The 12,020-nt window shown below is 41.0% G+C and overlaps 1 protein-coding gene across 1 annotated transcript in view; it reads left to right on the top strand.

Annotated features, from left to right (window-relative positions):
* The window catches only part of RPS6KA2 (ribosomal protein S6 kinase A2), a 173,814-nt gene that overhangs the window by 67,581 nt on the left and 94,213 nt on the right, over window positions 1–12,020 (top strand). Inside the window, exons 2-3 of the mRNA XM_075748564.1 lie at window positions 929–1,045; window positions 5,569–5,650. Of these exons, the coding sequence (XP_075604679.1) occupies window positions 929–1,045; window positions 5,569–5,650 (199 nt within the window). The remainder of the gene's footprint in view (window positions 1–928; window positions 1,046–5,568; window positions 5,651–12,020) is intronic.

Raw genomic sequence — 12,020 nt, 5'->3', positions numbered from 1 at the left:
CAAAACACTACAGAAATGAAAAAGTGTGTAAATATTATCTTTCTCACCACTGTGTCGTTGAAGAGCAGGTTCTTTCTTCCAGGTTTCTTTTCAGCTCAGTGACTTTCTGGGTTGCTGCAAACTCTATGTAGTCCCTCTGGGTCTCACATGACCCAGTTGCTCTCTTTTTTAGAGGAACATGCCATAATAACATAAACCAAACAACTAAAATAAATGCCGTATGTCATATCGTGCTAGATAAAAGTCCTAGTTCAACTGGTGTCTTTGAGGAATGCGTACCTAGTGACAGTGGAAATATTTTAACAAAAGAACCTGGAAAACCCAAAGTGTTTAAAGCTAATTCCTGCAAGTAGGAAAGTGTGTATCATTCTTCCTCCCACTACCACCCCATTTTCACATCTAAATCATTAATTTATTTTCTATTTAGAAGGTTACCGGTAGGAGCTTTCCATTCTTTGAGGTAAATAGGGACAGACGCTTTTAGCAATGCCTTTCTTTATTGCCTACTGATAAGAAGAATTGCTGCTTAAGGCTAAGGGAGCTTTTTAAGATGGATTTAAAGGATGCTTTGGGGGAGAATGAGAAAGTACGTGGAGAGAAGAGTGCTGGAGCCTCTATAGCAAGAATTTGAGTACGTGCCACTCTGGTAGCAAGGTCTGTGATGGGCACATCAAGCTCTGCAATGTATTTTTGTGTTTCAGCTTGCATATTCTATCTTTACCTAGTCATATGGACCTGAATGTCCTGATGTTACCCTCTCCAGCCAGTAACAAGCACGTGGAATATTTGGACAAGCATTTGTTTCTATTTTCAAAATTTCATACATGATTGTCACATCACAGAAGATGAGAATTTAATAAACAGTATGTTTCCTTAGGATAACAGCTCTGATTTGGGGATTTTGGTTTTTCTGCTGTTTCCTTTGCAGGAAGAAGGTATCGTGAAGGAAATAGACATCAGTCATCATGTGAAGGAAGGTTTTGAAAAAGCAGACCCTTCTCAGTTTGAGCTGCTGAAAGTATTAGGACAAGGTTCATATGGAAAGGTAATTTTAATGCCATCTAATCACCTAGAGCTACACTGAAAATGTCATGTCCTTTCTCTGAGTTCATTTACATTGGTAACTTTGTCCATATATAAATTATATTGTAAAGGTAGATAAGCAAGCCCAAACCCCTTCCATCTTCATTTTAATAACACTTTTGTCTTTTAGCTGGATTCCTGTATATAAAACAGTTTAGGAAATAGTGGTTATGGCTGTGGACCTGGATTAGTAAGCCCAAGTGAACATTGGTGAGCATCACTGTTTATAAAATTTAGACCTCACCTCCCTCTTTCTGACCAGGGGAGGTGAGCGTGCCACTGCTGCTTAGTTGCAGGATGTAAATAGGAACATTCAAAGGCTTAAAGAAATTAGCTGCCCAATTCCCACTGAGGGCAAATGAGATCTCAAGCACATTTCAAAGTCCCAGGCTGCCCTTTAGCTCACGCTTAGAGGACCATACACTTTGCTGAGATCCTGGAGTCAAACCTCAGTGCTGGAAAGAAATCATTGTGGTGAGAGCATGGGGGGGAAAAATCCTATCTGTATGACCACAAGCTAATTGGTGGAGAAACATCGTTTTTGTCTTAGGTCCCAGGCTTTTCTTCATCCCAGAGACAGTTCTTCTTCAGCAGGATGTGTCAGCTGGAAAGAGAATAGGAAGGAAGGATAGAGAGAAAGAGGGAGGAGTCAATTCAGTCTTAAACTTTTTTCATAGTTTAAACAAATAGGACTCTGAAACCTGCAGAACAGTAAGCCTAATTTAAACCAGGCATGGAAGTCTTTATAATTTTAAGTAAAATATTTAGTGGAATTTAAAAAAAAAAATATTTCCCAGCCTTCAGTTCAATGGTGGATCATTCTGGCTAACTTCAAGAACTGACTTATACCTAGAAGTTGCTGAGGTACACAGCACAAAGCTGAGCACCATGACAATTAGTCAGGGCCTTTAGTTTTATTCCTAAAAGAAGCTATATTGAGAGTATTTATCAACTTCCTGACTATTCTATAATTATGTTGATAAGCATGACTGTTAGAAACTCCCTAAGATGAGAGATATCAGGACAGTTAGCATTCACTACCAAGTTTTGATCTAGAGAATTTCTTGAGAGCACAGTAATGATATTTGAGTTTTAAATATTAAAGAAATGCAAAAAAATCAAACAACTCAAAATTAGATTTACTGTATGACTCATATGCAAGAAGGAGAAAAACAAGAGAAGAAAATCTCTTTTGCAGAAGTAGTAGAAGCAGAATGGCTAGTTTTCAGATTCAGGCAGTAAAGAGTTTAGAAATGGTTCACTGGAGATTGTAATGACGTACTTCATTATTAACTGTCCGATTTGGCCTTCTAGCTTTAGGCATTTTATAAGCAAAATGACTAGTCTCTGCCACCACTTCCCAAAAGGAGATCTGATTTCTGGGCCGTGCTCCACCCAATTCACTGGGGGATCAGAGTGTGGACATCATACCTATTTGGAGCTGTGTGTGATTACAAATCACTTTCCATATCTTATGTGAAACAGGTCAGTAAACTCTCCAGATACGCAAAAACACAGGGGAGGGAAGTCTGCTCTGTGTTTGTTATGCAGTCTGCATTCCCCAACCAGGTAAATTTTCATTCACCTTGGTATATGAGGTAATGGTTCAAATCCATAAGTTTTTGGGGATGCAAGCCAGTTGGTTTTCAAGTTGTTCAGCTGAGGCCTAAATAATTTCTTGCAGGATTAGAGAAGATGCCTTTGGTGTCAGAGGGAGTGCTTTCAACACTCTTGAAAGTCAAAGCACTTGCTTAGCTTTCTAGGTTGGGATTTGGGTGATATACCCATTGCTCCAATAAGGGAGTTTTGCTAGTTCAGATATTAATAACCTGAGGTGTTTGCATGCATATCAAACCAGAAAACTTAAAGTCATGCTCAGCCACATGCCTGTGCTGTTCTGGCAAACTAGTATAGTATAGGTAATAGAACCAGTCAAGTAAGCACTCCAGGACCACTTGGTGGTTTCAAGAACAATGTAAATTTACTTCTAAGAATAATCAGAAGACACATCATTTTGCAGTACAATGGATTTTCATTTGTTCTGTTTCCTTTTTGGTTTGATGATTATTTTGATGTCCTCTGAAACAGCACACAGTGTTCTTGACTCATCTGTTTTGGAGGGAATGCAGACAAGTGCCTTATCCCATGCTACAGAGAACAGCTGACTAGTGACTAGTAACGTAAATCGAGAATTTTGCTTATTACAGCATTATGGGTATTGCAAGCTTTGCAGATAAGGTATTTCTAGAACCACAGGCTAATATTTCTGCAGATGCAGCATGCTGTGCTTTTCTATGTACAGTACAGCTTAAAATCATTATCTTAAGGGTTTGGGGGTTTGTTTTTTTGGATAAAGATTCTGTAATCATTTTTACAGAATAATAATACAGCTGAAAATACAGTGTTTGGGCAAGCTTGCTTTCGACTTTCTCCTCCCTTTCAACGTAATGCAAAAAAGAAATCGTTTACTTGGTCTGGATAGAAAAATATCCCAACATTTCTCTGTCCAGCCAAACTTCTAAATGAATTGACTTCCTGTTAATGCTGGAGCAGCTGAGCTTAATCTATCATGAATGTTAATGAAAAACACTTCAGAAAGTCTTATGTGTTCCTGTTGCATCCAGATTTCATCATTTTTTCCTGCAGTTGTGAGCACCAGGCATATTTGTATGTTCATCAAACTAGGAAACAGGAGATGGGAACAAGCAACATGTGCCCCAGCTCAGCTAGTTAGGGCAGCTCAGCTGAGGAACTGTGCATATCTCATATGCACAGGAAACATCTTGAGAAGGAAAGTCTCACCAAAAACATATCAGACCGTATTGTAGAAGTGGTGTAGCTGTGGTGCTGTCAGATGTTCATAGCCCTGGTTAAGGTGTTCAGAGAGAATTTAAGAATTTACCTTTTTTTTTTTTCCCCCAGCTTCTGTACCTAGTTGTTAAAAGTTTTCTCCTTCCCTACGAATCTTTTCCTCAAAGGGTGTTCAAGAAAATCATAATCTGTTTACAGATTTTTTTTCAGGAGGAAGAGTTTTTCAACTTGCAAATAATGTGCTAGAAACAGACTTCCTCTTTTCTTTTTTTGGCTTTTTATATTTTGGGTGGAGACAGTTAACAAAGCTGCATGGTTCCTAAACAGGCAATGAATAAAATAATTGCCACAGATTTTTGTAATCCGACGAGACATTCATTAGTTACATATTTTCACCTAGCCTTTGTTAATTCATATATTTATAAGTATATGCTATGTGTGGGGGTTTATATTTATTTCTGCATTTTGCTTTACTTCTGCTTCTGTCCAGTAGCACAAGTGCTGAAATTTTAAAAAAAAAAAAAAAAAAAAAAGAGAGAAGCTATTGTCTGGTATTTCTGACCTCAGCAGACAGAGTGAGTCCTGGGAATGAGCTAAAAGATGTGTTTATTTGCAATTATTAAAACACTGAAAGTCTCATAAAGACTAAACTAAATTACTGATTTGTTTGTTCACTACCCTTCCAGTGCCCAGATGCACTCAGGGGCAGATAAGAAATAGTTGCATGCAGTAAAACAGAAAAGATACAATTTTAGCTACAATTTTATTTTATTTCAATTACAAATTTGTCCTGTCAGAAGATGTAGCATAGGAGATTATAAGAGGGAAAACTGTCCTTATTATAATAACCTATATGTTAATCAAAGTAGTCCTAGTTTTTATTAAGTATGCACAAATAGATTTTCAGCTGTATGAACTTTTTTTTCCAGCTACATCTTAGACAAGTCACCATTCATGACTTATGGCATAAATTACACCAAACTCTTTTTTCTCCTTAATTTAATTGATGACATTAATTTTAAGACACTACATATTCCTAAGCACAAATGAGACATAACTTTTTCTTTTCATGTAAAGCTGGTCAGAATATGAAGAGCACACTGCTTCTGACTATCCACCCATCTTTAACTGAATGCATAAGGATAATTAACAATGTTGAACATATTTTCTTTGTGAGGCAGTAAAGGCCTGAAAAACTGAAGATTTCCAGACCTAGCTCAACCAATTGCAGGTGAAATACATATAAAGTACTTTTGGCTAATAATTTTCATTAGATTTCCTGAAAAATGAAAGCTGCAGAGGGGCTGTTTACAAGGGCATGTAGTGATAGAACAAGGGGTAATGGCCTTAAGCTGAAGTAGGGAATATTTAGATTAGATGTTAGGAAGAAATTCTTCCCTGTGAGGGTGGTGAGGCACTGGAACAGGTTGCCCAGAGAGTTTGCGGATGCCCCATCCCTGGCAGTGTTCAAGGCCAGGTTGGATGGGGCTTTGGGCAACGTGGTCTAGTGGAGGGTGTCCCTGCCCGTGGCAGGGGGGTTGGAACTAGATGGTCTTTAGGGTCCCTTCCTACCTAAACCATTCTATGATTCCTGAACTATTCCTCTGTCAAATGCAGCAAGGCTTGTAACTGGAAGTTCAGTACTCATCTACACAAGATATCTGCTTTTTACAGGTATTTCTAGTGAGGAAGATAAAAGGATCTGATGCTGGTCAGCTTTATGCCATGAAGGTACTTAAGAAGGCAACTTTGAAAGGTAAGGATTGGGACAGTGCCTGCAGTCTCTATTTCTATGCTACTTTTTTATTTACTTTTCTTGCCTTTTTTTTTTTTTTTTTGCATTACCACTGTCCTATGATATATGAGTGCACAAAAATGTCTCTGCCACCTTGCAAAATTCTGCCTTGCTATAGTGAATGTTCTAAAAAAACATACACAAAAAATGTTGCCCATGCAGTGTATTAGGAAGAAAACAGGGCTTCGGAGTTTTCCAGCTGCATGCTTTATTCATTTTCTTGATGTAATCTATAGGACTTCTATTGAACGTATATTAATTTGTATCGCTGTGGCAGTATCTTTCTGTTGCTGAAGTAAACGGAAGTATTTTTAAGTAAGGATACTCCTGAAGTAAAACATGGCTCCTACTGGGCAGAAAGGCCTTCCTGCTGGTGCCTCTCACTGCCTGCCTGAAAATTCATGAGTATATTTTTAAGTGCAAGGAGTCATTCTGAGGTTGTTGAGATCATGCTGTTTCCTAGCTCATGACCAGTCAGCACATGTTCTGTAGCAGGCTGGGGCCAAATGACTGATGTTTAAAGCTGGTCATCCTCTTCTGGGGCCATTGGCTGCTACAGCCTCACTCAGACCAAAAAGAATTTTCTAGTAAAGCACAGGACTGAAAAGCAAACAGAGTAAGTTTGGTCTCAGCCGAAGTCCTTACTGTTTGCTCCTCCATAGAGTTAGGAATATCTGGTTGTTGTCTTGTTTCCCTGACCTAGCACTATACTCTGTTTTTTCCCCTCAAAAGCCTGACACTTTTTGCAGATAAGGTAAACAGCATTCATTTTGCCCAGAGCAGCTCTTTCCCCCTTTCTTAAACAATGTGGGTTTGCACAATGCAGTATAGTGCCTAAATTTCCACCCTAATGTGAAGAGAGATCATTTTGAGATAGTTCCGATGACTTTAGCATGCCTCAAAAGAAGGAAAAACAAAAGAAGAATGAAGCTACTGGTAACTGCAAGATAGAGTCACAGCAGGTGGTAGCAAGCAGACACAGCACCTCTTCTGAGTACTAGTCAAAATGGGGAACTGGCAAACCTGATATTTACACAGTCCTGTCCCCTAAGAAAGCCTATCCAAAGAAATATTAGTTTGAAGCAGTGTTGGTGTGCTGATCTTTTTGTTTGGAATGTAGATGGGAAAATTTGTTCTGGCAGGACAGGATGGTGTAAATAACCACTTAAATAGTACTGGGCGTAATCATGAAAAGTAAAAGGTCAGGCCTGTGTACACAATACATACAATAGAGTGATTCTCTGACTTCTCAACCAAGAGCAGGGCCATGCAACTGAGCTGAACTCAACTCTCGGAGCCTTCCCCACCAGGGAGAGCCATCTCCTGCCGGGCACGGTGTCTGAGGATGGGCTATGTGGCCCCTCTGATATCAACATTTACCAGAGACTTATTTCTGTTTCTTTTGAAAACCTAGAACTTTTCACCTAAGGTGGAAATTGGGTATCCCCTCTTTTTCTGTACAAGTCTGAGGTATGTTGAGCAGAAGGAGCTTTGGAGAGGGGGAGGGTTTCTTCTGCATCCCCAAACATATGATTGTTACTTAATATTTGATATCTAAATCTGTAATGTTGGATTGTAGTGGGAAAAAAACCCTGTATTATGGCAGTATTTTAGGAATTCTCAAAATTTAGATGGTGATTTTACACTACTCAAAGTGTTCCATCAAATTTCTGTTCTCTCAAGAACAGGCAGCTCTGTGTTTGCGGTTCCTTGGTTTGTTATAGCACAGAACCACTGCTTCTCTCCTCCCTCGGCTCTTACAGCAGGCAATTGATTGTTTTCTCAAGCATGGGTCACAAGATCCAGAAGTTGAGGCTGCTTTGTGATTTTGCTGGATTGCATTTCTCTCCCATTCAGACTACTTACCCCTCTGACTGGTAGCTCTGGATTTCCCATTAATCTCAAGCTAACAAGCTCATTGGTAGGAACTAATTTGTCCACACTATTTTCTACAAATAAGTTAAACTTGACAGCTATCTAACTCGCAAAACCTCATTGGCACAGGGCGAGTGAGAAAAGCAACAATGAGAACTGCTGTCAGTGAGCTTCCATGTAACTTTTGGCACAGAGATAATATTTCTGACAGCATAATTTCATCTTTTAAGTGAGAGTGCTGAATTGTTGCTGCCTACCTACACTCAAAAAGTCTGGAAGTCACTCCAATGTGAAGTATTTATTACCATGTGAAGTAACAGGAACAAAGCCATAAGTACTTGTTAGCACTGCGTTCAGTATTTACTGACAAAAGGCATGCTACGAGACAAATTTCTGAATGGTTTTGTTTCCTAACCTGTACTGCACAGTACAGCATGGAGCAGGAAGGTCAAAGCTCTTGGTGCCAGTGCCATTGGCATGGCCGCACAGCCCTAACTATCATAGCAGTTATTTTCTTTAGTGAAACAGATTTGCAAAACTTATAAAATGGAGAAATGAGAAAGAAAAGAGGAGGGGGTAGGAAAACCTTTTTTTCTTTTTTAGACTAGTCTGAAGAATTAAAACCCAGAAAATTAAGAATGTGAGGAAGCTGAATGCCTTCAGGAGTGATGGGTTAAAACTAGCTTTGTACCTCGCTCTGAAGAACAACCATAGTGGGTCCTGCTGAAGGGTTTCCTATCCCAGGAGCCTGACTCTGGCCGTGGCTGGCTGGTGATGTTTGGGAAGAAGCAGAAGTACAAAACGGTGCTCCCTCCAGTGAGTCTGCTGCCTCCTGCCTCTTTTGAGGGTAGTTGTCCCTTGCTAGCATGACCCCAACTTCACCAACAGCAAAAGGTAGTATAAGAAGGGTATAGTAATCAGCAGCAGCAATCTTCAAGTATATATAGTGCAAAAACATTGTTTGATACAGAAGGGGCTTTGTAGATCAATTGTATTTGTAGATTTAAGCTTGAAAAAGATCTGCTAAACAGCAGAACCACTCCTGCTGTGAAGGGAGAATTAGACTTCAAAGTATTCTGGTGTAGATTGTAAAAATTTGCAGGGGCACATGCTGTACACACAAACATTTGTGAAAATGAAATTAATCTTTACCTCATAAAGGTTTATATTAAATGGAGAGTATATCTGGATAAGGACCTGTAAGCAGCAGCATGGATCCTTGAAAGTGAGAAAGCCACTGCTCCTCTTGGTTGTAAATGAGAGCATCACATGCAAGTTTCTTTCCTTCATGCCTCATTTCCTTTTGCAGGAGCTTGTGGCTCTTGGGTTTTTAAAGCAGAGATCTTCCTGAAGAAACTATATAGGCATTTCATTCTAATTATTAATTTTAGGAAAACCTTGTCCAAAATGTCTGAGAATATTATGTCTGTTAGGTGCCAGATGGCAAATACATCAGATTCAGGGCTGCCTGTATGTATAACTCTAAATCATCTTACTCTGAAATTCTGTTTATTAAATTACAATACTGTAATACCTACCTTTTCAAATATAAACTTTTTTTTTTTGGGGGGGGGGGGAGAGGTGTCCCAGTGCTCAGAGACTTTTAGACACTTAAATACCTTCCAAAAGTGAGACTTTTGCCTTTTAGAATATCATTTGGTAATACTATTAAATACCATCTTAAAACGTTGCTTTCGTGTCTCCATTACACTCTGGTTTTTTCCTTGAAAATCAGATTTTTAGATAAAAAATTGAGAGAATAACGTTGTTCTGTATGTTTGAAAACCTAAAGATATATATCAGTGAGTCTTGACTGCCTGGCCTGAATACACTATGAAACTGAGGAAACAGAAAGAAAACAAGGACTCTTTATTCTGTGTATATGTCTATCTGGTATTCACTAGCAAAGCTGGAACAGAGGGAAAGGGCAGGATGATTATTTTGATTCATTCAGTATTTCTCTCAAGATGTCTCAGGCTCCATCAGCTTTACTGGATGTGCTTCAGGATGCCATGAACAAGAGCGGTTTAGATCGCTTACAGTGTAAGCCTCATTAAACACCTGTGAAGTGCCCATAAATCCCCAACAGGTTGCTGTGCTGGAATGTAAGGACTACCTCTGGAGCTTGAAAATCAAAGACCCATCCCTCCAGGAGACATGCAATCTTACAGAATGTGGCAGGAAGCCATAACTAACCAATATAATGCTTATGAACTTTGTAAATATTACAGTGATGATCTAGTGAAGGTTATGTGATGGGTCACGAGGAAATAGTTTGCATCTTCCCATCTTGTTGGTAATGGGCTGTATAAATCTTGGCACTAGAAGCTGTTTGACCCTGAGAACTGAGAGAGTCTACCCGTTTCTGCTTATGGGGTTTAGAAATGATAATCTATTCTATCAAAAACCCTGAAGTGCTTTGCAGTGTATGATCTCCTCAGTCTAAGCCAGCAGGCTTATGGGTTGTGTTGGTTTTGCATGGCAAGGTTTTGGTAGTGGGGGGCTACAGGGGTGGCTTCTGTGAGAAGCTGCTAGAAGCTTCCCCTGTGTCTGATAGAGCCACTGCCAGCCGGCTCCAAGACGGACCCGCCGCTGGCCAAGGCCAAGCCCATCAGCGCCTCTGTGATAACATATTTAAGAAAGAGAAAAACAGTTAGAGAGAGCTTTTGCAGCCAGAGAGAGGAGGGAGAAGATGTAAGAAACTCTGCAGACACCAAGGTCAGTGCAGAAGGAGGGGGAGGAGGTGCTCCAGGCACCGGAGCAGAGATCCCCCTGCAGCCCGTGGTGAAGACCATGGTGAAGCAGGCTGTCCCCCTGCAGCCCATGGAGGGAGGATGAGGGGGTGTAGAGATTCCACCTGCAGCCCGTGGAGGACCCCATGCTGGAGCAGGTGGAGACACCTGAAGGAGGCTGTGGCCTGTGGGAAGCCCACGCTGGAGCAAGCTCCTGGCAGGACCTGTGGATCCGTGGAGAGAGGAGCCCACGCCAGAGCAGGTTTGCTGACAGGGCTTGTGACCCCGTGGGGGACCCATGCTGGAGCAGTTTGCTCCTGAAGGTCTGCACCCCATGGGAGAGACCCACGCTGGAACAGTTCATGAAGGACTGTAGCCCGTGGGAAGGACTCACATTGGAGAAGGTCGTGAAGGACTGTCTCCCGTGAGAGGGACCCCATGCTGGAGCAGGGGAACGATGAGAGGAGTCCTCCCCCTGAGGATGAAGAAGCGGCAGAAACACCGCGTGATGAACTGACCGTAACCCCCACTCCCCGTCCCCCTGTGCTGCTGGGGGGCAGAGGTTGAAGCCGGGAGTGAAGTTGAGCCGGGGAAGATGGGAGGGGTGGGGGGAGGTGTTTTAAGATTTGGTTTTATTTCTCATTCCTCTACTCAGTTTTGCTTAGTAATAAATAAGATGAATTTCCTCTCTAAGTTCAGTCTGTTTTGCTCATGATGATAATTAGAGAATGATCTCTCCCTGTCCTTATCTCAACCCATAAGTTTTTTTCGTTGTACTTTTTCTCCCCTGTCTAATGAAAGAGGGGAGTGATAGAGCGGCTCTGGTGGGCACCTGTCCCCCAGCCAGGGTCAACCCACCACATGGGTTTACAGTTGTGTTGAATGTGTGTGATGGTTATAAACGCAGTAAGTGGTGAGAGCAACTTTACTGACTCACAGAGAGCTGGTGATGTTCTCAGGGATGTTAGCTTGGTTATATTCATTATAATTAATTATAATTAATTAAACTGAACAACTAACTTAGATGTCACCAGCTGGACTGTGATTTCCATCTAAACCATTGATAAAATTGTAGTAGTGTCTTCCTGGTTTGAACACCAACTGAAGTGGCCTCTTCAGTTTTCCCCTGTATGCGACTCAGTTTCCCTGTGATGACTGTGGTACTTCGATCTAAGACATTGAACTCCAGTGGATTCCCTCCAGTCTGAAGGGAACAGAAATCCAACACCACAAAAATATAAGGACAATTTAACCTTACAAGCAGGACTTAGAAAGAGCCTTCACCGCAGATAAACTTAGCTCTTTGGTGCCTAGGTTTTCAAGATTTCTTGTCCTATTCCTTTCAGCCCCTGTGTTTAGTGAGAGGCCCTGTTATTCACCCAGGTTCAGTCCTTAGGTTTTGGGTTGTTATCTTTTCTTAAAGTGTTCTTCAATCTTGTTTAATATCCTCCTGGGCTTCTTATTACCCTCTTCTAAGCAATTCACAGAGAAGTCCTGACCACACATTCAGTTTCCTCTGCGTTCAGACCTCGCAGCAGAAGTTCCCCTGCCCTGCTGCTCAAAATAAAGGCTATATGCTCTGCACCCTTGGGAACTGCTGCCTTCATATGGCTTCTTTACTGAGAGTTGTACCTATCCAAATGTCAGGGCTCTGAGCTTAAAAAAAACATTACTGGACTTGGAAATGCCCTTAAAGATCCAGCTGAGATGTAGACTCATCCCTC

Source organism: Balearica regulorum, chromosome 3 (genome assembly GCF_011004875.1).
Source record: "Balearica regulorum gibbericeps isolate bBalReg1 chromosome 3, bBalReg1.pri, whole genome shotgun sequence".
In the NCBI taxonomy this organism is placed as follows: Eukaryota; Metazoa; Chordata; class Aves; order Gruiformes; family Gruidae; genus Balearica; species Balearica regulorum.
This window is presented reverse-complemented; position numbering and strand designations above follow the sequence as displayed.